The sequence below is a fragment of the Alternaria infectoria genome (genome assembly GCF_024043175.1).
Source record: "Alternaria infectoria strain BMP 0036 chromosome Unknown scaffold_2, whole genome shotgun sequence".
In the NCBI taxonomy this organism is placed as follows: domain Eukaryota; kingdom Fungi; phylum Ascomycota; class Dothideomycetes; order Pleosporales; family Pleosporaceae; genus Alternaria; species Alternaria infectoria.
This window is the reverse complement of record NW_026250691.1, coordinates 603,212-630,463: the sequence shown is the minus strand read 5'-3', so window position 1 is coordinate 630,463 and position 27,252 is coordinate 603,212. Positions and strand designations below refer to the sequence as shown.

At 53.7% G+C, this 27,252-nt stretch overlaps 9 protein-coding genes across 9 annotated transcripts; 3 read left to right on the top strand and 6 right to left on the bottom strand.

Moving 5' to 3' along the window:
* Positions 1-1,015: 1,015 nt before the first annotated feature.
* Positions 1,016-2,559, top strand: J4E92_001645 (uncharacterized protein; the record flags this gene model as incomplete). The annotated part of the gene is made up of 6 exons (XM_051493056.1): positions 1,016-1,039; positions 1,129-1,291; positions 1,349-1,483; positions 1,537-1,795; positions 1,849-2,244; positions 2,295-2,559. 6 exons carry the CDS (start codon positions 1,016-1,018, stop codon positions 2,557-2,559), a joined length of 1,242 nt encoding a protein of 413 aa, XP_051356287.1.
* A 2,422-nt stretch (positions 2,560-4,981) lies between these two features.
* On the bottom strand, positions 4,982-6,574 carry J4E92_001644 (uncharacterized protein; the record flags this gene model as incomplete). Its single annotated transcript, XM_051493055.1, has 1 exon — positions 4,982-6,574. One exon carries the CDS (start codon positions 6,572-6,574, stop codon positions 4,982-4,984), a length of 1,593 nt encoding a protein of 530 aa, XP_051356286.1.
* Positions 6,575-7,090: 516 nt separating this feature from the next.
* On the bottom strand, positions 7,091-11,565 carry J4E92_001643 (uncharacterized protein; the record flags this gene model as incomplete). The annotated part of the gene is made up of 6 exons (XM_051493054.1): positions 7,091-8,453; positions 9,160-9,445; positions 9,493-9,925; positions 9,974-10,848; positions 10,911-11,478; positions 11,536-11,565. The coding sequence occupies 6 exons, from the start codon at positions 11,563-11,565 to the stop codon at positions 7,091-7,093; spliced, it is 3,555 nt and encodes a 1,184-aa protein (XP_051356285.1).
* A 430-nt stretch (positions 11,566-11,995) lies between these two features.
* On the bottom strand, positions 11,996-12,568 carry J4E92_001642 (uncharacterized protein; the record flags this gene model as incomplete). The annotated part of the gene is made up of 2 exons (XM_051493053.1): positions 11,996-12,433; positions 12,500-12,568. The coding sequence occupies 2 exons, from the start codon at positions 12,566-12,568 to the stop codon at positions 11,996-11,998; spliced, it is 507 nt and encodes a 168-aa protein (XP_051356284.1).
* A 688-nt stretch (positions 12,569-13,256) lies between these two features.
* On the bottom strand, positions 13,257-15,230 carry J4E92_001641 (uncharacterized protein; the record flags this gene model as incomplete). The annotated part of the gene is made up of 3 exons (XM_051493052.1): positions 13,257-14,563; positions 14,651-14,948; positions 15,051-15,230. The coding sequence occupies 3 exons, from the start codon at positions 15,228-15,230 to the stop codon at positions 13,257-13,259; spliced, it is 1,785 nt and encodes a 594-aa protein (XP_051356283.1).
* A 2,553-nt stretch (positions 15,231-17,783) lies between these two features.
* Positions 17,784-18,866, bottom strand: J4E92_001640 (uncharacterized protein; the record flags this gene model as incomplete). The annotated part of the gene is made up of 1 exon (XM_051493051.1): positions 17,784-18,866. The coding sequence occupies one exon, from the start codon at positions 18,864-18,866 to the stop codon at positions 17,784-17,786; it is 1,083 nt and encodes a 360-aa protein (XP_051356282.1).
* A 689-nt stretch (positions 18,867-19,555) lies between these two features.
* Positions 19,556-20,974, bottom strand: J4E92_001639 (uncharacterized protein; the record flags this gene model as incomplete). The annotated part of the gene is made up of 4 exons (XM_051493050.1): positions 19,556-20,146; positions 20,256-20,566; positions 20,616-20,820; positions 20,933-20,974. 4 exons carry the CDS (start codon positions 20,972-20,974, stop codon positions 19,556-19,558), a joined length of 1,149 nt encoding a protein of 382 aa, XP_051356281.1.
* A 556-nt stretch (positions 20,975-21,530) lies between these two features.
* On the top strand, positions 21,531-23,482 carry J4E92_001638 (uncharacterized protein; the record flags this gene model as incomplete). The annotated part of the gene is made up of 2 exons (XM_051493049.1): positions 21,531-21,960; positions 22,011-23,482. 2 exons carry the CDS (start codon positions 21,531-21,533, stop codon positions 23,480-23,482), a joined length of 1,902 nt encoding a protein of 633 aa, XP_051356280.1.
* Positions 23,483-24,666: 1,184 nt separating this feature from the next.
* Positions 24,667-26,584, top strand: J4E92_001637 (uncharacterized protein; the record flags this gene model as incomplete). Its single annotated transcript, XM_051493048.1, has 2 exons — positions 24,667-24,783; positions 24,977-26,584. The coding sequence occupies 2 exons, from the start codon at positions 24,667-24,669 to the stop codon at positions 26,582-26,584; spliced, it is 1,725 nt and encodes a 574-aa protein (XP_051356279.1).
* Positions 26,585-27,252: the final 668 nt, after the last annotated feature.

Sequence of the window (27,252 nt, the reverse complement as noted above, 5' to 3'; positions counted from 1 at the left end):
GCGGTATGTATAATCAAGAAGAGTTGAGACTGGAAAAGAACAACGCAAGTAATATACGAGTACGGAAGCTTCGGGGGAGAGGAAGGGGCGAACAATAAAGATGATGCACACACGGGTTCGGTCAGCTTTAATATAGCAGCGAGATGGAGGTAATCGGCGCAAAGTAAGTCAGAGGAGCTAAGTTCGGCAGAGCTCACTTCCCATCCCACATGGACTGGCGTGTCTCAGTGGCTCTACCGTTCAAGATCTCGTCAAATGGTCCTGTTTGATTCGCCAAGGACCGCAACGGCGAGGGCTAGACTGGAGGTTGGGTGCAGGGCTGTGGGCCATCTGGCGCGTTCGGGACACCACTGGGCGAAATGCGGGACATTCTGCGGCCTTTTCTATGAGAGTGACTAAAGTCGGCGGTTGTCTGATGGGATAGAGCTGCACCTGGGGCAGGGTTAGCTGTCGAACATAGTGGCACAGCACGGCTGTCGTGGACGGGGTGGCATTCTTCCACCAATAGCAGGCGGGCACGCGCGTGGGGGAAGCCAGTGTCGCTCTTTCCTTGGCCTCTGGGGAACCTCGTTACCCCTCGGAACGCAACAAACGCCAACCACCACGCGTGCCCCAAGGAATTGCTCCAAGACAATTCCGCCATGTCGAGACGAGCCTCGCTGCTTCCTCGACGGCTTGGAGACGCCACGGCCATCGGAAACAGATGCAAACCGTCGCGCTGAGCAAGACACAGCCCCCACCATGACCAAGGCCTCGAATGATGCAACGTCATCCGGCCGCGGCTGCCGGCAGCACGCGTGAGGCCTCGTGCCCCTCATCGCGTTGCTGGGTCATATATCTTCCGTCGCTATCGATAAGTCGTCAAAGGCCGACGAAGCTGTGTCGGGTATTGAAGCAGCGCATCCCCTTCAATTCCAGCTCTTGTTTCGTCTCATCTTGCTCGAGATCAGGACAGTAGCTGCCAATCCTTTCTATCATCTGGACCTTTTCTCAGACCTGCAAAACTAAAGTCAACATGGCGCCAGTAGAAGTACTCATGGTGCGTTGCCCCTCACCACAGTCTAGCCGCAGCTCTGTGGCTCACTCACATCTGCGGCGCGTCGCATGTCAATGCTAATTGCACGCCAGGTCGGTACTGGAGAGTACACGACAGGATTCGTCGGAGGGGGCGCCTCCAAGTCGGACAAGAAGGTCGGTGTCGTAGGCCTGACGCTGTTCGACCTCCGAAGACGCGGCAAAGTGGGCAAGCTGTCTATGGTGGGCACATCGGGCGGCAAATTCCCCGCAATCCGTGAGTCGCACAGCATCTGGACGGTTTCACTTTGTCCGGCATGCTGATATCTGCCAGGCGAGCATCTCCAGAAGAACATTTCCGAGGCATACAACAGCTTGGACGTGTCATTTGAGGAGTTCCCAAAGGAAGGCAAAACCGATCCGAATGCGTACAAGACAGCGATTGACGCGCTTCCAAAGGGCAGTGCCAGTGAGTTGCAATATATACCCGCTCAATTGCCTCCTCCCATTGACGTTGCCTAGTCACCATCTTCACACCTGACACCACTCACTACCCGATCGCTCTGTACGCCATCGAACGCGGAATCCACGTCCTTATCACGAAGCCCGCGGTGAAGCTTCTGGAACATCACCAGGCGCTTTTGGCAGCTGCGAAGAAACACAATGTCTTCGTTTACATTGAGCACCACAAGCGATATGATCCTGCGTATGCTGATGCGCGTTTCCGGGCGCAGAAGCTGGGCGATTTCAACTACTTCTACTCCTACATGAGCCAGCCAAAGTACATTCAACCCCTACTGAATCGAAGACTCTAATTGCTAATACTTCGATCAGGAGCCAACTGGAGACGTTCAAGGCCTGGGCGGGTATCGATTCTGATATCTCCTACTACCTCAATTCTCATCACATCGACATCAACGAGTCCATGATCCCCGATTGGAAGCCAGTACGCGTCATGGCTAGTGCTGCAAAGGGCATTGCAACAGGACTGGGCTGCGATCCTGCTACCGAGGATACCATCACACTGCTCACCAACTGGGTGAAGAAGGATGACCCTAGCAAGGTCGGAACAGGTGTTTACACAGCTGGCTGGGCAGCGCCTCAGAAAGCCGGTGTGCACTCGAATCAGTACTTCCACTACATGGCATCTACAGGAGAAATCCGCGTCAATCAGGCCAAGCGCGGTTACGACGTTACTGACGACGAGGGTGGTCTCCTCTGGTACAACCCGTGAGTTCAAATATCGCAAAGTCATCCCTTTGCGTACTAACCACTTTCAGATTTTACATGAAGTACGCTCCCGATGAGGAGGGCAACTTCGCAGGCCAGATCGGCTACGGATACATTTCTTTTGAGAAGTTCGTTGATGCCGTCAACAAGCTCAACGCAGGTGAGGTCACACTCGAACAGCTAGACGCGCGGCCACTCCCAACCCTGAAAAACACTATCGCGACGACAGCAATTCTCGAGGCAGGTAGGAGATCGCTCGATGAAAACCGGCCGATTGACATCATTGAGGAAAATGGTGTCTGGTCTTTGAAGTAGTCAAGTCGAGCAATCAAAAGCGAACGTGACACCGCTCAGTGGGGCGCGCCTACCATGTACCTTTTCGTCAGAGTCTCGCTCTAACAAGCGTTGTATACCTTTAGCCTAAGTCGCACAAGTACTGTTTACTCATCATCCATTGATCCTAGCATGACCTGATCGTCGCCTCCGCTATGGCGCGGTCCCACGTGGTACTGACACGCCGTCAACAGGCTCCACCCCCATAACGCGAGGACAGACCCGTAGACAAGGTAAAACAGTCTCCACAGGGTGGCGTATGCACAAAACAAGGGCATTTTGAAAAGCGGGAGATGCTCGGGTGCTCTAGTCAGTTTCTGTGACGGGCTCGGGCGAACGTCCACCGAACGAAAAAGGCTAGGGTGATCCCGAGACCGAGACCGATACACCCACTCCGACTCCGACACTTTGTCTCCTGGGAACTGACTCCCCTTCCTTAGTGTAGCACAGGCCGACGGCTGGTAATCCTAGCTCAGATCCACGGAGGGCTTTTCATAGCTGTTTCGAACTTTAATCCAACGTCGAAAATGTGATCCTTAATCCAACGTCGTGGGTGCCAGGTGCCTTAGATTTCATGACTGGCCTTTCCACATATACTGACTACGCAAAGACCATGTAGCAGAACCATTCGACTACTTCATCGCCATGTATCATCATTAGGTTTGTACACACTGAGGCACTCATTGACCTTTTGTCACTCACCATTCTTTGTTTAGTGATCAAGGGGTCGTACAGCCACAAAGCTGATGACATCACAACAATACCAACAAAAGCCGCTTAGACAAAGGCTATATGCTCTCTAGCATACTCAAAGCCTTCTGATGTATACCTCACGACCGTGGCTTTAGCGTTGTGCCTCAAGCTCACCTCTGTCGATGAAGAGGGAAAGAAGGACTTTGCGATGATGGACGAACGCAGGCACCTTTTCCAAAAGATCCAGAGCTCATCTGAAGCGCTCGTAGCAAGCAAACAAGACATACTGAATGACTTCTTTCGTACGCAAGGTCTCTCCCAGGTCGACCTGGACGAGTCTATATCGACCGAGCGCATTCGCACACGACATACACACACCACTCGGTCCGGCGCTCTTTTAACGGAGGATCGCGACGATAAAATAGATGAGGCATGTGGAAGTGCCCGCACAGTTCCTTATTCACGCCGGCGATGGTCTGTCGACTTGTACCAAACGCCGGATCAGCGATACCCTCACTTGAGCAACGACGATGGCGGAGCAGTAGAAGATGCTGTGGAAAGAGATCTTGTGCTTCAAAGGCACAAGCTTAGTAACAACGAGCTAGAACGCGACAAGCACATGGTATACCTCGAGACGGAAAGGGCTCAGCTTCACAACGAACACTTCGGCGAAATTGATCACATCGGAGTCTGGTTCTATGATGAAGTTCTGGACATTGGCCTCGATGCCATCTACCGTATACTTGGTTGCGAATATCACGACATCGCCATTCTCGGTACGCCTTTCGCTGCGGAATTGTACACGATTGGCCGCGACGAGACTGCGACTTTAGAAGCCGGGGGAGCGCTGCAGAAGACGATAGGAATGAACAAGTTCGTCATGATTCCCGTGAGTAATGGCTGGAAAAGGATACACGCTGGAGATCGTAGCGGAAATTTGCTCGGTACACATTGGACCTTGGTGATCATCGACTGTCACCAGCCGGTTATCCATGCACGACACTATGACTCCGATGGTATGTCCAGCAATTTTGAAGCTGCTATGGTACTGCTTCGTGGCTTCAGCAGAATCTATGCGGAAACGCGACCAGACTACAAGATTGAGCAAAAGACGCTTGGCACTAATCTCCACCGAGAAACGCGCTGCCCAAACCAAAAGCTTCACAACCGGTGCTACGCTGATGGTGGCGGTGCCTGTGGGCCTTTTGTATGGGCTTTCGCGAAAGATTTGGCACAGTATATCATCGAATGTCATGAAGACGCTCACCGTCTGGGCCGACATGTTGACATTGACATCACCTTGCCCACTGGCTTTGCGCAACGTTGGTGTTGGGATTCGGGGGCGACGCGGAAAAGGATAAAGAACGTGCTTGAACTAGAAAGGAGGTCGAGGATTTGGCTCAATGGTACGCATGACTGGTGGAAAACAGATGGGCAGCCCGGGTGGAACGATTGGCTGGCGGCCAGGAGTCAAAGGATAACTGCGGATTATTTCTGGGATCCGTGGCATGGCCTTCAAAGTTAAGATCCTAAGCAATCGTCATAGTTTGACAGCTTATGAAGATTTCAAAGTTTACATCATACTGTTATCAACTTCCCTAATCACCAAGTAGTAGCCAAGTCAGGACTGGTACCTTGGGAGATTTCGATATGTTTCGTGAGCATCCCTCTTTTCACTATACATTCGAGAGATATCGAAAAGGTAACAAGGTTATGAGCCTACTATGAACGGCCGCCCAAATTGAGGCGCCAGTTCACTCTCTAGCTTCCATGGATCCCAAAAGGTCATCTCGTTCAATCCCTTTCCTTTCAGCCAAGATCTCCAACCTGCCATGCCGTCCCCCGGCGTGGAATTCCTCTTTCCCATACTATCCATCCATTCCGAAGTACGATTCAGCCACTCCCGGGTTCTCAGCTCTCTCAACACAAGATTCCATATCGCCCTACGCGTTTTAGCTGAGTCCCAGTTTCTGCGGCGCTGGTAACTGTCTGGTAAACAAGGGTCGACTTGACCAACATCGGGAAAGTTGGGGTCTTCACGACAGTCGGCAATGTATTGCGTGATTTCCTTACTCATTTCCCACACAAATGGGCCACAAGCGCCCAGGCCGTCTTCTTCGCCGCTGACATTCTCATGGCCTTGGTTAGGGCAGTGTGTGTCAATGTCAAACACAAATTCTTCCTCGTTGAAACGTCCCGGCTGGACATGGTTGAGCATCGTTCGTACGCCAGTCAAGATCATCAGGGCTGCTTTGCAAATGTTTGAGTCTTCCATTGCGTAGTGATGTAAAAGGCCAGCGGATTCGTGGTAGCTGGAGTCAAAGTAGCGGCCTTTGATGGTCGAAGAGCGACAGTCGACGAGGAGAAGAGACCAGTGATTACCTGCGGTTGATTCATGGGGCGTAGGCTCTGTGATGGGATTCGTCTTGGCCGCTTCATACTGACGTTCACGTTCCAAGCCTGTCTCGTAAACGTCTTCGTACGCGTTACTGATCGGTACCAAGATGAAGTCTTTGTTCCTGCATTTCTCAATCAGCAGTCTATCGAACCATACTGCCTCCTGATCTTGAAGTTCCTGCGCTTTCCTCATACTGGTGTAGAGCTCGGATCCCTGACTAATACGACAGATTGTGATCCCGTGTTTTTGGCAGTTGGCAGCTCGCTCCAGTATATCCAGAGATGTGTCTATGTGGCTGTCGTGAAACCAACCGTCGTCAGGGCCGAGAGTGAGAAAGTGGAGGAACTGAGATTCATCGATCGATGCGTTTGCCGTTTCGAGGACAGTATGATTGGGCTTTGCGGAGAGAGTGTAGTCGCGATCAAAGACGTCTAGCCGCTGAATACTCGTGTAGGTATCCCAACTAAAGGCTTCTGCTTCCCTGAACGCATCAGTGTCTTCGAAGACACTATCATACTTGCGCGCTTCGTGATGCCCATCACTCTTGGTTGACGACTGACCTCCTCCCCCGGAATAGGCCGAGCAATCAACCGACCAGCGGCGAGGATAGTTTGATCTGATCTCAGATTTGCGGAGTGTCCGGTTGTTGGTAACAGCTCCAAGAATTCGAGCGCAGTTGTCGATTGGGATGGCATGAGAGATAAGATTGTCGGTACCTCTGCTGCTGACACGATCAACCCCGGTAGTAATGTAAGATGCTGCCTTGAAACGAGGAACACTTGTAAGGTCGAGAGCGTCGATGGAGGTCGTCGAAAATATTTGGGAGGATCCTATAGGCGGGAGACCATTCCGGGCAAGTGCTTCGTGGACACCTTTTAGCGATTGGTGGCTAGCTTCCGTACTCATGGTGCGTGGTCTTGCGAGTCGTGAATGGCCAACGAGCGATGTGAATTCCAGTGCATTCGAACTTGAGGTTGGCTTCTCATGTGCAAGATGCATACGAAAAGTCATCAGATGATGTAGCTTGCCCTTGGCATTTCGAATGCAGGCAGAAGCTAGAGAGACATGAACACAATGGGGCACTGACAAAGCGTGAGATAAAGGATGCAGGTCGTGAAAGACAGGCAGACGGGACCAAGAGAGTGATACAAAGAACAATGATGCAGGCATCAGACACCTCACACAAGCAGAAAATAGAGGAAGAGCTTCGTTAATGTTGATACGCAAATCGATCGCTAGACGCTCATCAGCATCGCTCACTAGATGCTCCTTGATAACTATCACCAATGCAGACCCGAGAAGAAAGTAGAGCGACAGCAAGGAGAGCATGCACGTGCAATCTCCATCAACGAAATTAGTTCCCTGCCTCACAGCACCATGTAATGGTGCTTAAGCTTATTCTTTCTTGTCTGCGATCACAGCTTAACCAGCCTTTCCGGCCTCATCCAGCCTTGTCAGCATGCCCTGGACCTCCTTGACGAGAGCCTTGCGCTTGAGCCTAGCTTCTGGATCACCTTCCGTCTCGACACCATCTAGCTTGAAGATGATCTGGGTCAAGATAGTCTCACTCAGCTTCTTGTATTCGAATGTCCTCTTCGCCTTATCTTCTGGCGGGCTGGCCATGAATTGCACACACATGGGTACGAATTCGGTGTGGAACTTGCTGGCGATGGCATCGAGTTTGCCGATTGGGGTTTGGGGCTCGGCGGGTTTGGCCGGGGGAGGAGTGGGACTCGGGCGCGGTGCCGCGCTGATATGCGAGGGGATAGGGAGGTATTCTGCGCCGGCCCCGCCAGTTGTGTAGCCGGGTGTTGAGGTGCCAGAGGCGTTTGCCGAAGAAGGACCCTTCTTCTTGCTCTTCCTGCCGCCGCGCTTGCGCGACTTCTTCTTGCCTGTGGTATTCGCGCCAGAGTCGACGTCATCTTCGTCGTCATCGTCGTCCTCTCCCTCGCTGTATGCGTGCTGTGGTGCGTCTTCTGATCCGGGTGCTAGGCCACTGACTGGGGTTTCGCCTACGGTGACCAGAATCTCACTACCGGTTCCGTCACCACGGAGGCCTTCCTCCCGTCCAGTCCGCTCGTCGTGCTTCAGATTCCTGCCCTTGTAGAACATGCGTATCCGCCTGTGGTCATCGACGCCCAGCTTCTTTGCTGCCGCTTGTCGAACTGTACCAATCTTCAGATCTCCATCGCGTATGCTGTGCGCGGGGAAGTGTGTAGGGTAATGTGTGCGCCCGTTCTTGAAGATGAGAACGTCTGTCTCCCGTTCTGGGTTCTTGTCATCCCAGTCGACGATTTCGGGCGCTTGCGCTTGACCATTTCGTCGTAGGTCTTCGTTGGTGATGTATGAAAAGTCAGAGTCGTTGACGACGCCGGCGTTGGGCGAGTTGCCTGGACGGCCAAATGGCGAGAAGCGTCCTCCCCAGTTTCCGCCGGTGCGCGAGAACCAGGACATGGTGACGATGACAGAGGCTAGTGCGATAGCAAGGGTGGTAAGGTAGGTAGGGTCGTCGAGGCGAGGGTTCGTGAGGAACTCGGCGACGTCGTGGAAGCTGCGGTGCTGTAGGGCGCGCAACAGTTTCGATAGCGCGTTCGTGTGTTGGTTTTCAGTGTCGCCTGACGAAGAAGTTGTCGTGGAGCTTAGTAGAGATCGAGAGTCGCGGAAGTTGAAGGATTTCTTCAATTCGTCGACCAGGTTACTTAGCGACGCCACGGTGGTGGTGTGAGACTCGCCCTGCCAGTGTAGCAGGCCGTAAGCAGTCCGCGTATGCGAATGACGTAGTAAGCTGCCAGAAAAAGCCCTTGGTTGTGTAGTGGGGGGCGGCTGTAGGCGGTGTGAATCAATGTTGATCGGCCAAAAGTATGAGCGACTGGTACGGAAGCTCCGACCGCCCAGTGCCGCATCGACCCACTTGACTGCACATGTCTCCCACCTACGAATAGTCACTGAACAGTAGGCTTCGCTGCATCCACACTATCATATCTTAGTAAGTCAATAATATCTAAGATCACGTATACTTTTAGCTTGATGGAATACTTAACATTTCTTTACAACACGACACATATTGTTGGAGCCCCTGCTGACGCAGTACACAACTCACTCATCACTCGTTGGAAATTTGGTGGTCATGCAATCGTTGATTCAGTATAATACACAAGCTAAGCTTGGTCATGTGTACCGTTCTCGTAATGATCAGTGTCCATCGGACATGTAAGATCCAGAAACAAAAGGAAAGATTTTGAGGGTTATGCCTGGAGAACCGTTACGCCCCGATGCCAATTATGACGTGAGAAAGAACAAAGATTTGACAAGAAGGAAGTATCGTAAGTCATGAGGCGATGCACAAGCATCGTGACAAGTACGCCAGCAAATGACTGGAGAGTAAACTGGGACAAATGCCCGTCGAATCATGGATGATGCATGTTCGCTACAGCTTGTGACGAACACACCTCAACAGCATCACAGTCTCCGACGAAAACGAGCAAGCTTACGCCCTGCTTCGTTTAGGCGTAGCAAGGAAGGCGAGCCTTGACTTGCTGATAGCACCCGCACGTCCTGGGGTGTGGCGAGCTGTCTTGCTTGCGCTGGCAGGGGCCTTTGGAGCGGGTGCAGGTGTCCGCTTCATCTTCTTGTTGGAGCGCGTGTCGTCGTCATTAGGACCATCGTTCTCCTTGTCGGATGTCTCCTGGAGGGTCTCCAGCTTGCGCTTGGTGCCGTCGACAAGAGAAGATGCATCGCTCGGACGTACCATGCGGATCGTGCCAGTCGATACAGGGCCTGAAAAAGTTAATGAGTTTTCAGTAATGAGAGGCAAGACAACGTACCAAAGTTGACAATGTTGCCGGACTCGAAGGAAAAGGAACGTGGATGATTAGGAGCCTCGCCACCGAATGTGAGGCGACGAGATGGAGAAGCGGTCAGAGTTTCAATCTCTTGAGAAAGATCTGGGCCATTGTGTGCTCCTGAGCCGAGACTAGGATAGATCACAGCACCAGCAGGCACTTCACTGCCTGCCCTGAACTTCATCGGGGACGGTGATTTGCCCAGCTCGTCGTGCGACGCGCGCTCCAAAGTACTACTGCTGAAGTTGACTTGCTTCTTCACAGGAGCTGTAGCAGGAACCAGGGACGGTGCTTTGTCGAGGCTCATGGTCGGAGGTGACATGTGAGTGCCTGCCGCGACTTTGCTAGGATCGTCCGAGAATTTGCGGTTTGGCGTGCGAAGAATTGACCGGACGCGCTGCAAGTTGCTGCTTGCCTGCTGATGTTAGTGGATACTTGGAAAAGCGCCCATAGATAGACATACCTTGCGCATGCTCTCGCGTGCATTGTCCCTCAAAGTCTGCAGATGGCCAATGTTGCTAGGAGGAGAGAAGGTATTACGGGCAGAGGACGACTCGAAGCTACGATTGACAGATGGCGAAGCTCCCAGGTTGTTCGTGGAAGGCGACTTTCCTAGAGTTGGAATCATCGACGTCGTCTTCAGAGTCTTGACGCTCTGGGAACGCGCGATAGACGACTTCGTAGGCGTCATCAATCGCGCAGCTAGACGAGGAAGTGCAGTTTGAGATGTCTTCTTGCGGGCCGGAGTAGCAGCTGCGCGGGCTGGGACATCGGGCACCTTTTCGCGAGAAGCAGGGCGGGTGGTGGCAGCATCGTCAGATTCGGTGCGCTTGACACGCTTAGCTACCGCGTTACGGTCGCCGTCGCCGTCGCGGGAGGCCGGTCGTCCATCGCGTGCAGGAGGAGCCATGCGAGCTGATGGCTGGGAGCGTGGCAGAGCAGATCCGGTGAGGTCCATCTTGGATTGAGTGCGCTTCAACGGGGTTGGGGGAATCTTGCTTCCAGATCCTGCGAGGTCCATCTTCGACTGTGTGCGCTTTAGACCACCAGCGGCACTCGAGCTCGGCTCCGCCAGATCCGCTTTCGACTGTGTACGCTTGAGTTTGTTCGTCTCCGTGTTCGCGAGCTCTGGTTTCGAGGGCGACTTCTTGAGCGACTGGCCTACGACGGGCTTGAATCGTGTCGGGTCGGCGCGGAAAGCTGACGGATGGTTCGCGATGGAGTCCATATTCTTGAACTGCTTCATATGTACGTCGCTGAAGCGAGCCATCTTGCCCTTGGCTTCGGCCATCTTGCGCTGGGGAGACACGTCGACCTTGGAGGACCACTCGCTCGTGCCTATATGAAAATAGAGATTAGAAAAAGCAAAACAGGTTGAGTTGACTATCACTTTAACGTACCGAACAGAGCACGGCTACCACCACCCGGAGTGCCTGCGATCCCAGCGTCTTTCAGGATGTTGCGCGAGCTTGGGCTCAGCGTGGCTTCGTCTTGTTTCGAGAAAGGCGACTTGAAGCGGAAGCGGAAGTCAGGCGATGACCCAACATTGGCCATCGAAGAGGCAGCTGCAGGAGTCTTCGAGGGCGTTGCCTGACCCGCCAGGCCGGTCGCTTTGGAAGGCGCGGTACCCAGTGACTGGAAACCGAGCCAGCGCGCCTCATCTAGGATCTTGGCTGTGCTCGCGTGGTGATGCGCTGGATGCATCTCCTGTCCTGCCGGCTTGATCGGAGTGCGATCTTTGGGTGTTTGGCTCTTGGCGTCATCAATGAGCGACTTGGTTGATTTGCTCTTATGAGGTGTGGGTGTCGCGGCCGCTTGCGGTAACTTGGACTGGGCCTTGGGACCTGCAGAGGCGTTCGAGGGCGTCTTCCGCGCCATACCAGGCTCTGGCAATTCTGGAAGGTCTGGAAGGCCCAAGTTGGGCGACGAGGCAGTGTGCCAACTATCTTCGGAGGGCGTAGTCTCGCGCTACAACAGACGCATCAGTAAATGTAAACAAACGTTAGAAAAGCAAAGTGCGCGTACCTTGAGCAGACGAGCTGATCGACGCGCCATCTTGTCAAGAAATGTTCAAGAAGGATCAGCTACTAGGTTGCAACACGAAGGGAGCGGAGATTGGGACTGGCCTGTGGGTGGGGAGGGACGGGGAAGATATCGGCTAGAGCATGGATAAACAAAGCGCACGGGCCTTAACGTCCCGAACAGGAAACGACGTCATGAGGAACCACGAGATGTGAGGGCACGTGGGAGACTGCAGACTACATTGAGATATAAATATGGGAAGTGGGTAAGCTAGCCTTAATGTAGGCTATAGGATGTTCAGGTTTCTTCAGGGCTCCTAGGTTGACGTGCTGCAGTGAGGCGCAACTGGCGCACAGCGCACAAGACAGAGCTTCGTTGTTTCGCGATGGAATGTTTTCCATGTTAATGTCAAAATCACCCTGCACTGACTTCGCGCATGTTCTACCGGATACTAGTCCATAGCTCACCAGCCCTTCTGCGTTTCCTTCCCAAGCAGTGCGCCAGGCGGTTTCGCCAAGCCAGCCTCAACACTTCTCTCCACTTCGTTCCTCAACCCCTCAATTCTCTTCTCTTCATCTTGGCTCTGTGCCCTGGTTGCTTCCTCGCTTTTCCATACAAAGTTACCAGCGCCACCTCTTCCACTCCTCGCAACAGGAAGTTCCTGGCCTTCTGGATGCCATGGCTTGCTAATCTGTGGCTTCGATGATGTGGGAATAGCAGTTGCGTCAGCAGCCTGTGTGAAGGTGCCCTCTTTCTGAAGTTCAGTGGGCTGGTACCAATTGCCGGCACCACCACGGCCCATGTGTGCGTAGTCTTGCGACGCATTGGAGGGTTGCACTTGTGGAGGGTCGCGTGAAGGTTGCGCAGCGGCAGTGGTGGAAGAGCGGTTGGCTTCGACGTCCTGTGTTGACGGTCAGCATACCCAAGAACATAGAGGATTAAGAATGCGTGATCATTATAGACTCACTTCGGCAACCTTCTTACTTTGCTCCTGCGCCGCGTAGTAATTGCCTGCACCGCCGCGTCCGTACGCCATCGTGATCGGATGCTCACAGTATTGGCTTATAGCCTCGATTTGGAGTTTGCTGTATTGAGCGTAGGTGCACAGGAGCTATCAATGTTAAACCAGAGAGATGATAAACCCGGAAGATGGATGGAGAGGTTGGGCGTTGCTACATGCACATGTGGTGCGCGGCTCCGAGTGGGTCATGCGAACCCATATCAATCCGCGCCCAATGTTCTGGATTGATAGGAACGTGGGGAACGGCTTGTCTAAACGACGATCTACTAGATTCAGTGTGGGGTCGGAATTGGTCATAAGCTTGGCAAATTGATAACGCGGGCTGCCAAGCAGATGCCACCGTCTTGAAAGACGACTTGGGTATGATGATCTTCTACACATGCTTCATGGTCTGCATATTAGTTGCGCGACGACTGCTCAAATGTCAGTCAATCACATAAATGTCATGTAATCCTCGAGTTGAAACTTTGAATAATCGTGATATTCGCACACTGCTACTAACAAGTGGAAAGCTGAACATGCTACCGGAGGGCCTATTCCCTAACGGCAGCCGTGAAAGAACATAACAAGACATCGCTATACCGATTGAAACAGTTATTGGCCATCGTCCCTGATGATGCCACCAAGCCTGGTTAACTCCTTGACGCCATCATTCCCTTCTGAACTCCATAAAGCATCTTGAACCCGCCCAAGAAGAGAAACACTACTCTCGGCCCTCTTGTACAGCGCGCAGTACGGGGTAGAGGTTGTGTGCATCGTCGTCGCTCATGCGGCGCTCGAGATCGTGCTTGACGTCTTCCTCATCGTCAGAGAAGTCATGCGACTCGAGTCTGTCTTTGAGGTACGCCCTGAGCCTCTCGATAACTCGGATGTTCTCAACCCAGGATTGCTGAGACTGGTCGCCTTGTTCTGTGTTGTTTGACGACGCAATGCTTGGTGAGCGAAGAGCAGGGTCAACCTTGGGCGAGTGGATAGCCAACTGGTTAACGTCATGGTGAAGACTGTTTTGCTCAGAATCCCGGCGATCCTTGGGCGATGCACCGTCGCTTGACATATCCATGGAGTCGTGCTCTGATCGGTCCGGAGCGGCTTTCTGGAGGAGGTTACCAGAGAAGCGGCGACGGCCATCAGAATCAAACGCTGGTGCAAGTCCAGAAGATGGTGCAGCAGCTGACATGTCTGACATCGCGCTGACAGATGGTAGAGTAGGGTACATGCTACCAATCGAACTCCTTGATGTGGGAGAAACACCGTTGTTAGAGTGCTGCGCACCGGGAGAGTGCTGAGATCCGTATGATAGCACGCTGGATGCTGGTGTCAGAGCAGGGGTCTCAGCGCTGGTGGATCCGATGGCAGTGGCGTGAGACGACTGAGAGTGGCTAGACGAAAGGCCAGGTGGCGAGTTGCTGGAGCGGTAGCCAACGCCGGTAGGAACGTAGTGTCCGGGGTGGGCCACACCAGCAGCCGCAGCGTGGTTGGGGTTCTCATAGACGGTGCTTTGCAGTTGCTCCAAGAACTGGTCAATGTTCAAGAGATCGCTCTTGGTCCTAAGGTTGGGAAGCGGCAGAGAGTAGGGGTGGTGCATGGGTGGGTGCTGTGCTTGAGCAACCATTGAGCCGCCGTGGCCATACTCAGACATGCCCTGGCCCTGGTAGCCGCCTCCACCGCCACCAAGGACGGGAAGCTGAACACCTTGGAGACCCATGAGCCGTTGGCCGACATCATAGTAGGTGGTTGGGTCAATGGCGCGACGCTTGGCGTCTCCGAAGAACTCGTTGAGCGCATCATACGCGGCGCGCTTCCTGATTTCGTAGTCGTTGTTGAGCTGTTGCGATTGGTTCACAGCATAGTAGACAGGGCCATAGGCGGAGTTCTGGGGTGGGCCTCCGTAGAATCCGGCTGGGGCACCACCTGGGTGTTGCTGGCCGTAACCTCCGTTGGGGCCGAGGGCACCATCAGGATATTGGTATCCACTCGCTGTGGCAGCAAGCGCCTGCAAGTCAGCGACAACTGCATGTTCTGTTAGAGGATGATCGAAGTTGGGTAGCAGACATGGATCGAAGTTGAGATCGACCAAGTCATGTGAGGAGTACTTACGCTTGCCGTTTTGGCCCGGGTAGCCTTGGGCGCCGTGGGGACCGCCTCGGTTGGGCTCTGGGGAGCGGAGTAGCACGGAATCGTCGGCGTGCGTCTTTACGTGCTTCTTCAGATCCTGAGGACGCTTGAACGCCTTACCACAGAAATCGCACTTATGCGGCTTCAGCGGCACGTGCACGCGAATGTGGGAAGTAATGTGGTCGCGCTTGACCGTGGTGGTGCGGCAGTTACCCCACTGGCAGGTCAAATTCAGGTTGTTGGTGCTCTTGCGACCAACATGGCGCTCACAGACGTGGTCCTGCACGCAAGTCAGCGAGCTGCAAAGACGAGTAATGGCAGTGTTCTACGCGTCGCGGCGCGGTATGCAGCCGTCGCTAAGCACACTTGGCGAAGAACTTACATAGAGCTGCTCAGCAGAGGGAAGACGGTCGCCGCAGTTCTGCCACTGGCAGGTAAGCTGGTCGCCCGAGCCTGCAGAGACTGAGGCGGGCGTTGGAGCATTCTGCTGGATGGGGGTGCCCTGGGGCTGCTGTTGAGGAGTCGTGGCCGCTGCGGGCACTGTATTCTGAACCTCGCTCATCGTCTTGGCGAAGGTGCTGGCAGTTACCAACAATGGTGAGGGTGAAATGTGGGTGAGAGAGTCAAAACCGCGCAGAGCGATGACAGTTATCGCAAAGTTAAGCTACGGTAAGGAAGGGGCAGTCTGGGGTCGTGGAGCAAAGTCAGAGGAGAGGGCGCCCAGAGGTTCTCGGGGGCAGTTGGCAGCTTTTACCAGCGGAACGGAGCGGGCGAAGATTCGCCCAGAGAAAGAGAAACTGGCGCGGCCCATGAGCGAGGCACTGCCGGGCTAGGCCAGGGCAGGCATGGTCCGTGTAGGGTGGGCGCAGACGTCCTGTGATTCGGCCTTGCCTGCTCAGCCGCCCCACTCTCGTGCTCACTGGCGCCTTGGCCCTCATCTTGGCCGAACGCGATGGCTTCGCCGACATCCGTCACTCGCAAATGACCACATGCGACCCAGATTCACGTACGCGCTCCCTGTTTTCGCGGGGTATCTGGTCGGCGCATCCAGAGACACCACGCACAAGCAGGGCCATGGGCGTTGTTGCGCGCGCCGCTGGGTGCCTTGCCGCACGCTCGACCCCTCACACAGAAGCGACACAACCGAAACAGCAATCAAAATGCGGAATTCTTGGTGCCCTTGGCTTATGAGCAGCAGCGGGAAGTATTGGCATCCAATCTACTCCAGTTCTCGCTGCGATCCCATGCTCCTGTCACGCCATCCCATCATCACTGGTGGCGACAGCTGTGGCTGGTTGGCTGGCTATACCACATACCTTGAATTTACTTGGATTACAGAGCCGCCCGACTGCCCATCGGATGCCTTGCTGACTTCCCGGCTCGGGCGAATGGCCTGTCGCACTCGCATTCTATGCAGTGGGCCATCGATGCTTGCCAAATGCCCCTCATCTCAACGAGATGTTCACGGCGCACCAGATCATGTACACGCCTGTAGAATCATTCAACATGATCTCGATCTTCGGCGCAAATGTCAATATACCAGCCTGTCAACCTTGTAGTCGCGCCGGCCGTATGTAGATGAACTCTGTCGCAACCACCTCCCCTTGACATTCCCTGAGCATATAGTACACTTCCAACACGTTGAGGCCCTCGAAAAGGTCCCCTGAATGGCTCCGGGTTTCCATGTCTCAAACGGTCGCCAGCTTTGGGCGGGATGTCCACGCATCCACGTTTCCACTCTTGGCTCTTCGCCAAGTGCCCAGCAAGTAGGCCAAGAATTGAGCGATTATCACATTGAGGCTATGCACGCTTACGAGGCAGGAGGTATGGCCTTGCGGAGCAATCACACCTACCGCGTGCGTAGTTCGCTCGTAGTAAGTCGCACCGGTCCCAGGAGGCTGACCAGAGCAGCCTTGCGGTATTTTACGTTCTATTAGCGGCTCATATATTTCTTCTTTCCAAACATAGCCGGATTTCGATCTCCGTACTTCAGGGGCATGACAGCCATCGCGCGAACTGCGAACGCCTGCATGGCTTGTATCATGTCTTAGCATACCAATTCTAAGTTCGGCAGATCTTGCATGAGACGTTGCTGCATCGAATTCACGAGGTGCATCTGGAACGAAACAGGAACTGCATACGTCTACGTTCTTCGACGTAACTTTTACTTGATTGAATCCGAACAAGGAAAGCTGGGTTGTTCATGCATCTCAGTACTCTCGGTGATACGTCGAGACCGGGCCTTCTTCGTTTCTAATGAACCAGCGCATCTAACCACATACACATCACCGCCTCGAAGGACTTAGTTCCGATCTCTCTGTAACATCTTGCATCTACCAAGCAGGAGACGCGTGTACACACATCAAGTATGATGCATGCAATCAGTTACCTGTAACACCTTGCCTGCGCAGTCAGAATGCGCGTCGCAATTGACGAACCAGCAAGCCACAGCACCGCCACACGTGTCTCCTATCTGCACCATGACGGACGCCACGCCTCTGCGCCGTCATCCAAGATCAGCGGAGGGCCTTGGAAGATAGGAGACAGGTCTTAGCTCCCATCAGGCACTGTGCCTGTCTGCCGATGCATCCGCGTTCTCGTCCCGCACGAACACCAAGAGTACGGCAGAGCGGAATTCTTGATTCGCAGTCGCCAAGCCCCAACAGGTACTTCCTCCTCCACAACTATCTTTGTTATCAGCAGTTCATCGATGATCGCGTTGAGACTAGACTTCCAGATTGTCTTAACGCTGTCTTACAGATCGCCAAACCAATGCAGATAACATCCACATGCAATCAAAACTCAATAAAAATACATGGCTTTTTCCTAGCTTTTACCATATTTCAAGGCTCATCTGTTTCGCATCAGCTCAAGCTACACAAACATGGAATTTGCTACTGATACGCAAGGGTTGATAGAGGTATATTTGTTGAGAATCCACGTGGCATGCTGCGCATTCCTTGCAGCGCCCAGGCAAAATTCTACTTGTTAAAGACATGTAAGGATGCGGCATGTAGCTTGAAAACCGCAATATTCCGCAAGACAGAACACTGCTGTAATAATGAGTCCACAATGCACACTTTCTCAAACTCTAGGCCCGATGTCTCCCAGCTCATCACCTTTTCGCCGCCGCCTCCCTCAGCATATCAGCAATAGCATAATACGCCGGTTTCCTCTCCAAATTCTCATCCCACAAGCAAGCATTCCCATTACCCGGGAACGACTCCGGCACCCAGCTGACCGGATCCCAAAAGTCCCAAACGGTAACTCCTACACAGCTCTCCTCATCAACACACGCACGCACAGAGTCAGCATAGATAGCCGCCTGCGCAGCCGTCTTGTTCGCATTATCAGGCAGCCCGATCCGAACATCCAACTCCGTCAACGCAGTCTCTAAGCCCAACGCGGAGAACAGCTGCTGCGAAGCCCGAACATCGTCATAAGTTGGCGCTCTGCCCACGGTGAAATGTGCCTGTAGTCCTACACCATCAATGGGCACATCAGCCCGTTGATACTCGCTTATCATGCGTGCAACAGCCAGACTCTTGTTGTTCACCCTCTCAATTCCGTAGTCGTTGTAGTATAGTTTCGTGCCTGGACTCGTGTACTTTCTGGCAAAGCGGAACGTATGTTCAATGTACTCTGGGCCAATGACATCGAGCCAGATGGACTTGCGCAGCGTGCCGTCGTCCTCGAATGCTTCGTTTACAACGTCCCAGGCGTAGCAGTCGTCCCAGTAGTAGTCTGCGACCGTTTTTATGTGTGTTTCTAGGACGGAGAGGAGGCTAGTTTTGGTCCAGTTGCCGTTGTTCACCCAGTCGGGGAGTTGCTGGTGCCAGAGGAAGGTATGGCAACGCCGCATTTGGTGAGCATATTTGCTCGGGTCAACGATCTCGTCGCCGAGCGTCCAGTTGAAGACGTTGCGTTGGGGCTCTGTGTGTATCCATTTTTGGCCGTTGGACGGGGTAACTTGGTTGAATTCGGAGCGGTTGAAGGCTATCGAAGTGTACTCGTCATTATCGAGGACGACGTTGTCGATGGCGGTGCCAAAGTACTTTAGTCCAGCTTTCTTTGCGAGATCGCCGAGACCTGGAGCAGGTTTGGGATGGGAACCCTGTTTGGGGTGTGCATATATGGGGGCCGGTGTTGGAGAGGCGAGCACAAGCGGAAGGAGCAGCTGGAAAACGGAGGACTTCATCTTCGCGGTGATAGTGAGCCTACAGGTGGGAGGCGTAGTATATGTTATACGGAAGTGAAGTGCACATCACATCTTCTTCGGGTATTCCCCGCATTCGAGATTGCCATATTGCTCTATACAGCTCAGCATGCGGTCCGATTCCGAGACGGTCTGTCAAGACCCGGGCTTGGTATCTTCACTGCTCGTATACCATCATACCCATTGAAGATTTCTACTGGCGCTGTTGTAGCCAGACTTCTTCTGCAGAACTCGACGTAACGTCGGAAGTTAATTTTGTACTGCGATATGATGTGGCTTTCACGAACATAAGAGTATTAACACTGCGAAAGGCGACCTGGCTGTCTGGATCATGATGCGATTAACCGCGGGATTTCATGGTGTTCATTACGAGCTTGGCATGCCATTGGGTTGGATCCTGACACGGCCTGTGCGCATCTGGGGAAGAACCAGTCGACGCCAATTGGTGGAGTCATATCAGTACAGGCCGTCGTAAAAAGGTGTGGTCTTCGATTAGCAAGCTCGGCGCTGCAAGGTACGCGGAATGTTGAGATCAGGCTAAATGGAAGTCCGTTGGTTACGGCTGAATTATCCTGCGAACTCCCGCAGTGTCTGGAGTTGAATGTTCATATTGTCTCGTTCTATACTTTCCCTGTACTACCATAATCTTACGCGGCGGTGCGCTTAGGCGCTCATCGTTGTAGTTTTCCAACTCCATTGAAAACACCGGCCTCCTCTAATTCTTTCTCAGAAATCTTTGGCATGGGGCTGACGGCATCTGCACGTTTGAGTGCACTTTCGATGCTGCCCCAGAAGTCATCGAGATTAACGCCTCTAGGTATACGACAGCCACCTTGCCCGGTCGGTAGCTTGGTGACCTTTGTTCTACCAAGTTCACCAACTTTTGACTTGTCTGTCGAGTGAAGGCCTTCCGTGACTATATCCACTTGGAAGCGTTCGCCACCTTTGTCGTCGAATATGCTAGGATTGTAGGCTGCCGCTACAGCAAGAGGATCGTGTAACGGCGGTCCTTCGGTTATGGAGAACACTTCGGCGTACGTGCCAGCGAAGAAGGACATGATCTGGGTGAACAAGGCCCGCATAGCTGAGGGTGTGTAGTCACTCTTCGAGACTGACTGATCCCATATCTCTTCTCCATATAGCTGTGTTTGGCGGACTTTCTTCGTACCGAGGACTTGATGCGTCAGGTCGAGAGGGATAAGTGTCGTCTTGGATTTGAGAACGGGATGCGAGAAGATGAAGTGAGATGCTTCGGGGTCACACTGTTGCTGTCAGCCTTTTCCAAGCATGCGAAGGATCGATGTCTTTACGTAGATCTGTGCGAGTTGTTAGCCTTGTCGAACCACACCATGCACGTAGATGGCAGCATACGTTGAACTCAGCATAAGGCGTCCAATTTCCAAATCGTTCACCTTCTCCTTGAACTGTACCCATTGGCGCATCCGTGAAGCCGCCACCGACTGCACCTCCCATTATACTGAGGCCTTTGAGATGAGCCGCTAGATCTGTGTACTTCTGGAATAGCAGACCAATGTTGGTCAAGGTGCCCGTAGAGACCAACCAGGCGGTATTCTGGGGGGTAGCGATGAGCGCTCGGTACATGGCTTCGAGGTGGTCGACATCGGTAGCTGCTGGTTCGACGGGCTTGGGAAGCAGCGTCACGCCGTCTAGGCCGGACTCGCCTGTTCGTGTCAGCGCATACCCATGGGGACTGGATGAGGTCTTACATGCCATGAATGTCAGCGGCGTGTACAGCATCGCGTATGATTGGCTTCGCAGCGCCCGAGTAGACCTTCACGTCGCGTCTTCCGATTGCCTCGAGGATTGCCCTGGTGTTGTACGTCGTTTGGTCGAGCGCAGCATTGCCGTGGACGGTGCTCACACCAAGCAGCTCGACTTTCGGGTCGTGTGCGCAGAGAAGGAGGGCGTAGGCATCCTGAGGTGGTGATGAGCAGCGTGTGGGGGAGAGCTTATCGGAGACTCACATCATGCCCAGTATCCTTCCTTGGTCAGCACTACAGACAAGGAAAGCGCGAACGGATACACACGCAGTCGAGCCAGATCGGAGTCTTGGAAGGAAGGTTGGTCATGGTGTTATATGCGTCTACCAGTTGTGTGTCTATATAGATGCAGCTTCAACTGCAGATACGTACCACATGCACTGCATGCACATGCAGGGTTGCAGGCGGGATGCTTGGTGGGGTTGCTGCACCGCTACTGGCTGAGGACCCAGGAACGCGCATCTCTGATTACGCCCATTCTCGTCGATGCTCGACTCTCATTCTACAAGACTGTGTTCACCGGCTTGTCCAAGAAACGAGCGACGGCAGAAGGAACGTGTTCAGCTCGTGCTTTGAGCACGTTTCGATTGGCTGGCATCACTGGCGCCGTCAGCCCTGCATCAGCAAAGTCCGAATCCAAGTCTTGCACCGTTACAAGCACACGTATACAACACAACTCCTCAACATCACCGTCCAACACTTGGCCTTGTTTCCTTCGGTCGCTACGCATTCGTTCTATAATCTGCGCTGCAGGCAAACCTTTTCGATCCTCTTGATGAGGACTTGTACGCTGTGAAGCTTAGCTACTGCAAGGGTTATTCTTATCCGCGATACGCAGCATTGATAGTCGAGAAGGGGCTTTGAAATGGACCTCTTTCGGCGTCATAAAGGCCACCATGAGGTCAAGACAGATCAATACTGGGCACTTGGGTACTACTTTGAAAGCCTGAACGACGAGCAGAAACATCAACGCCGGGAATATCTGGAATGGTATGGATTCGTCGCACAATGGTCCGTCCTGGTCATATTTGCGCTCTTTCAGATTGGCTTCGCCTTTTCGTGGGTGATGAAAACCGGGTTGAAGATTGATCAGCCCAAATCACCGTCATTCACCAAACGGCCAAAGGACAGGCTCGGATGGCTGCGAAGCATACAGACCGGATGTAGCAGGATGAGCTGGTGGATGCGAAAGGATGTCATTCGGGGCTGGAACTGGGGCACAAGAGGAGAATGGATCGGAGCCAGCGTCTGGACAGTGTGGTTGCTGTATCTTTGCATTGCTCACACCGGGAACGGTATGGACTGAAGATCTCCGACGTTCGCGTCTACTACTGACAATATGTAGACTACCTCCATCTCACCAAGCGTTTCGGACAAGTTGGCGCGTCGCAGCTACCAATTCACTACTTACTGGCAGTGCGAGCACCATGGAGTCCTGTGCAATGGCTGACACGGCTTTCCCACGAGCAAATCAAGGCCTCGCATCAGATCCTGGGACGCATCACATTCCTGCTTTTCCTAATGCATACGGCCCTGTATTTGAACTTCTTTGTTCTATCAGGGTTTCTAGCAAAGCGCATTAAGGACTGGGACGTCATTTGGGGCCTTGTGAGCATCATCCTCTTCACCACCATCTCCACGACTGCCCTCGGATTCATACGCCGCAAGAACTATCGAGTGTTCTACATCTCTCATATCGCTATTGCAAATTTCATCGTCGTGCCCCTGTATCTGCACGTATCTCATATCCGCATCTACGTGTATGAGATTCTTGCGGTAGAGGCATTACATGTCATTTCCCGAGCTGTATGTCTGAAGATGTACCAAGGTACTCTCAGACTTCTGCCAGGCACCAATCTCGTCCAGGTCCGCATCCCGCTGCCGGCAGAAAGCGCCGCGCTTACTTGGAAGCCTGGCCAGCATGTGTACCTCAGCAGACCGCATATCAGGGGGAAAGCTCCTACGTGGTACGACCAATGGCTTATGACGAATAAGACGAACCCCTTCACGGTTGCTTCCCTCCCGTCAAAAGACAAGGAACTACTTCTCATTGCAAGAACGCTCAACGGCAACACCAAGTATCTGGGAGAACTGGCGCGCTCTTTGTCACAGGGGGGAAGCAATGTGCCCATGCTACCTACAGCTGGTGGTGACATTCCCATCCTGCCTTTCTCCCTCGAAGGACCATACGGAGCCTCCAACCGACTACCTGATTTATCAGACTTTGACAAAATACTTTTGGTAGCTGGCGGGGTTGGTGCAACGTTCATCATGCCCATCTATCGCAGCATCATCGACTTGCACGACCCCACACCTGCAGGTACCCAGATCCGGTGCATTTGGGCGGTTCAGAAGCTGGCTGAAACGCAGTGGGCATTCCCTGCAAGTTCCGCACCCAATGACGAGCACGAAGATGACGCAGCGGCCGATGCGAACGAGGGTGGTTTATTGCAAGGGCCGCAGATTGTCGAGGTCTACGTTACACGACCTTCGGGACCCAACCTGCAAGTCGACGCGAGCGCGGCTGGCGTGTTCGCTATTGACGACGACGAGGACGGGGAGGGGATTGAGATGCAAGAGAACGAGCAGCTGCTGAGCATGGAGGAGCAGATGGAGAAGCCGCGAAAGGGGATGCTTGTCAGAAGCGGAAGGCCGGATCTAAGTAACGTTGTCGATGAGGTGTTTAGCAAGGGTATGAAAACGGCGGTAATCTGCTGCGGGCCGAAGAGGCTGACGGACGATCTCAAGAGAAGCGTTGAGATTTGGGTTAAGAAGGGACACGACGTGTTTTGGTACGACGAGACGTTCGGCTGGTGATGGACAAGTTCATAGCAGGCGCATTTATGAGATCTGAGCTGCTCATCAGCCTTGCTCCTGCCGTCAACCCGGCAGTTGGGTATTGACAGTGGGTCGCATCGATCAAGCCTCTTCCCGCAAACCGGGATCTCCAACTTACACCACAATCTTCTCGTGCGAAGGTTTGGACATTCGATGAATACCTCGGGCTAGCCGTTAGATCGAATTCTAAACCGCTGACCGCCTCTGGACCACGCCCGATCTCCATGACGGCGGACTGTGGGCCGTTGCCGGAGGCTATCTTGTCAGGAACGGGAAAGGCGCAGGGAGACGGAAGCTTGTCAAGACAGTTGTGCACTGTTCAGGCTGTGTGCATAACAGGGAATCAATCAAACTGGGTTCATGGGTGCCTGCGAGTGTTTACCCGGCGCGTGGTGTCTGCTGTAGGTGTTTGGGAGTCGGCGATGGAGACGTCGTCAAACAGCAAAAAGACTCTGCATGTCTAGAATCGCGAACTACATGCAGGTACTCAGTGCTTTTTGCATGCGCGTGTAGCAAGGCCATCTGCGTTTAAGGAGTTGGACCCATGATGTAGCCATTCCTCTTTGGCCGCGGCGCAGATTAGACGAGGCCCGAGCGGGCTGCAGCCAAGGGCGAATCACCATCTTCCCCAGCAAGGCGAGCAACGCTCCCAAATCCTCTTCTCAAGGGCTCCTGCATCCCGTCGCGACTCTCTCACGAATCATTGTCACTGCCGTGGCTGGACTCATCGTGCGCGGCGGCGTTTCCGATCGCTAATATTTGCTTGTCTCTCGTTGTAATTCTCCTTCACTTCCCTTCTGATCGCACGCGCCAGCACCACACCCTCACCAGACAGGGAAGTTGCTTGCACGCGCATGCAAACCACCCCTCACAACTTCCGACCAGCGTCCCCACACCGACGTCTTGCCTCCTTCTCGCCCATGGCATTGTTTTTATAGCTACAGCGTTATAATAGGGACCTTGCTACCGTGAGGCTACTTGTACACCGCAGTCTGCCAGCGGCCGCGGTCTCTGCCCGGCATCGCCCCTTCTCCGCCCTCGACACTTCTGGTTGCGTCGTCACCCGACGTCGACTGTCTCGTACGCCTACGCCGCTGTTCTCGACCGCCTCATAGTCTCCGGCACGTCATCGGTTGGTCCCCAGCCACCTCGCCGCCCCGTCCATGGCTACTTTCGCGTCATCCCGCCATACGCCAGCTTCACTCCAGCAACTCACGCCCCCCAGTAGTTCCCACGGCGCAGGAGGATCGTGGGACTTTGCCGTGCCTGTGAACGATTCGGTACGTACCAAGTTTAGTCTCTGTAAAGCTGCGTCATCTGGGTCCGGCACGACTCCGCTGGGACACTAGGTGCACTACTGCGGCCCTCCCCGTGGCGCATCTGACCGCCAAGTTCGCCCACTCACAGTGCAATTTCAAGGCCTGCCTACAGTGATGTCAATGTGCGAGTAGTAGCGTGCTGACCGTTGTGCAGAGACAGTCATACGACCAGGAGCCCTACATGTCTGAATACGGTGCTCCCGCCCACGGTTCCCGACAGCCCCTCACTTCGCAAGCCAACGGATTCGTTAAACCCGTACGCTCGCCCACGTGGGACTCACAGGACCAGAACCGCTCACAGTTGGTCCCTGACCGCATGAACGAACTGCATAAGAAGAAAAGTGGAGACATGATTGCCAGCAACATCGACCAGGACAGTGTGTTGGAGTACTACAAGAGCCACACCACCAACAACAAAAAGGGCCCCGTTTCCGTCAAGGGAAAGCCCAAGAAGAAGACGACCAAGCCCGGTGCAACAGAGCCCGAGTATGACGCAAACCACTGGATACACCGAGACAAGCTTAAGGAGATTGAGACTCGGGAACTAGAGGAGGCAGGCTTCAGGGTGGGACGGTCGAGCAGGTCGAACAGTCGCTCGCAAAGCGCCACGCGACGTGCGCGAGACCGGACAAACTCTGCATCCACGGACCACACGCAGAACGGCGAAGAGCGAACCGAGCCCCGCAAACGCATATCCACGATACCAGCTGAAGATGAGGATGCGACGGAGGAATATCATGCTTGGAGCCCGGGGGCCGACGGCACAACCGAGTTCCAGCCATCTTCTCAGCGAACAAACCACACTGTGAGGCCTAGTACGTCTCGCATTCCTCTGCCCAAGACGAGCGGTATACCTGTGCCTGCTTCAATGGCAGAACGTGATGCGCCGCTGCCAAGGTCTAGAGGCAACAGTGGAAACTGGAACGGCGACGCGATCGCTACCATGGGTGCACGCGTACGGAGCGGCAGTGTAGGCAGCCAAGCATTGCTCGTTGATGTCGACGACGGTCGGCAGACGACGCCTCCATATGGCAGCCACAGGCGCAATACCTCTACTGGCAGCTGGAGTCCGCCTAAATCGCCCCAGAAGTCACCTATGAAAGCCAAGACGCCTGGCAAAACGAACGCTACTGGAGCACGCAAAGCCAGTGCCCAGAAGACACAGCCTCGGTCCCGGGTAACCTCCAACAACTCGCCTCCAAACCGTCCCCGTACCAGTGGCGGGTCTACCAATACTAGGCCTACCACTAGCCACCGACCAGAAGGTGAGGCTCCATGGATAGCGTCCATGTATAAGCCCGATCCGCGTCTGCCTCCAGACCAGCAGATTATCCCAACCCATGCCAAGCGGATGCAGCAAGAACAATGGGAGAACCAAGGGAGGGTTGGTTCCATGTATGACAAAGACTTCCGGTTGTTGAACGACGACGACATGGGGGATAAGCGACTCTCACAGCTCGCCAACCTTGACCCCATCGCCATCGAGAAAGCCCGAGAGGCTGAGACCTGGCCACTTCCCAGCCCGACAAAGCCGGACTCACCCGCATCGCTTGAGAAGGTTGACACAAACACCGCCAAATCCCCGGTCAACGAAGGCGGCTACAGCCTGACACCGAAAATACCTCAAGGTGCCGAGCGTGCTCCTTCGCCAAAGCTGGCTCCTCCTATCGCCCCGGCCGAGCCAAAGCCTGAGGTGACTCGCCTGCCGGAGCCGAAGGAGGAGCTCAAGGAGAAGAAGGGCTGCTGCTGCATCGTCATGTAGCTTTCATTGCTTTATATACCCATTTCATTCCTTACTTACACCAACTGCGTTCAAAGACAGGTTTCCTTCATTGTACGGCGTTACTGGAGCACAGTCTTTGGCTTGGTGGCTACATTCCTCTCTACATTCAACTCGTTACACGCCTGGGCTGATAGCGTTCAGCGATCATTCTCGTGTTACCACTTGCTATCTTTCTAAACCCTCCGTACAGTCTGTGCGTCTGGCGTTTGTATTCATTTATCTGACTTGGGATACTTTTACATCCATGAGCATATCCGATCGGCCGACCGCCCGTATTTCCTTAGTTTATCGTATACAGAGATGGGACATACATGTCCATGGCTAGCAATGGCCTCAGTAGGAGGATGAGAAATGTTTGGAGGAGACATGGCTACGGCAGGTCCAAGCAGCAGCGATGGAACTGTGTCGTGGTAGTAGAATGTACAGACATACAATGATATCAATTGTTCGAAACTGTGCTCAACTTCTTTTCGTGAATTATCATCTCGGCAGGAGAGTGACGTAGCCTCGCTTCTGATGTGGATGAGGGAACGCTTTGTGGTAAGTTGAACGCCTACAAAGGCGATTTGCTCATTAGCCTTCACTGTGCCTAAGTGAAGTGAGTGCACCTTCTGTAATGTACCTAATTTCGAGAATCACTCCTTTGT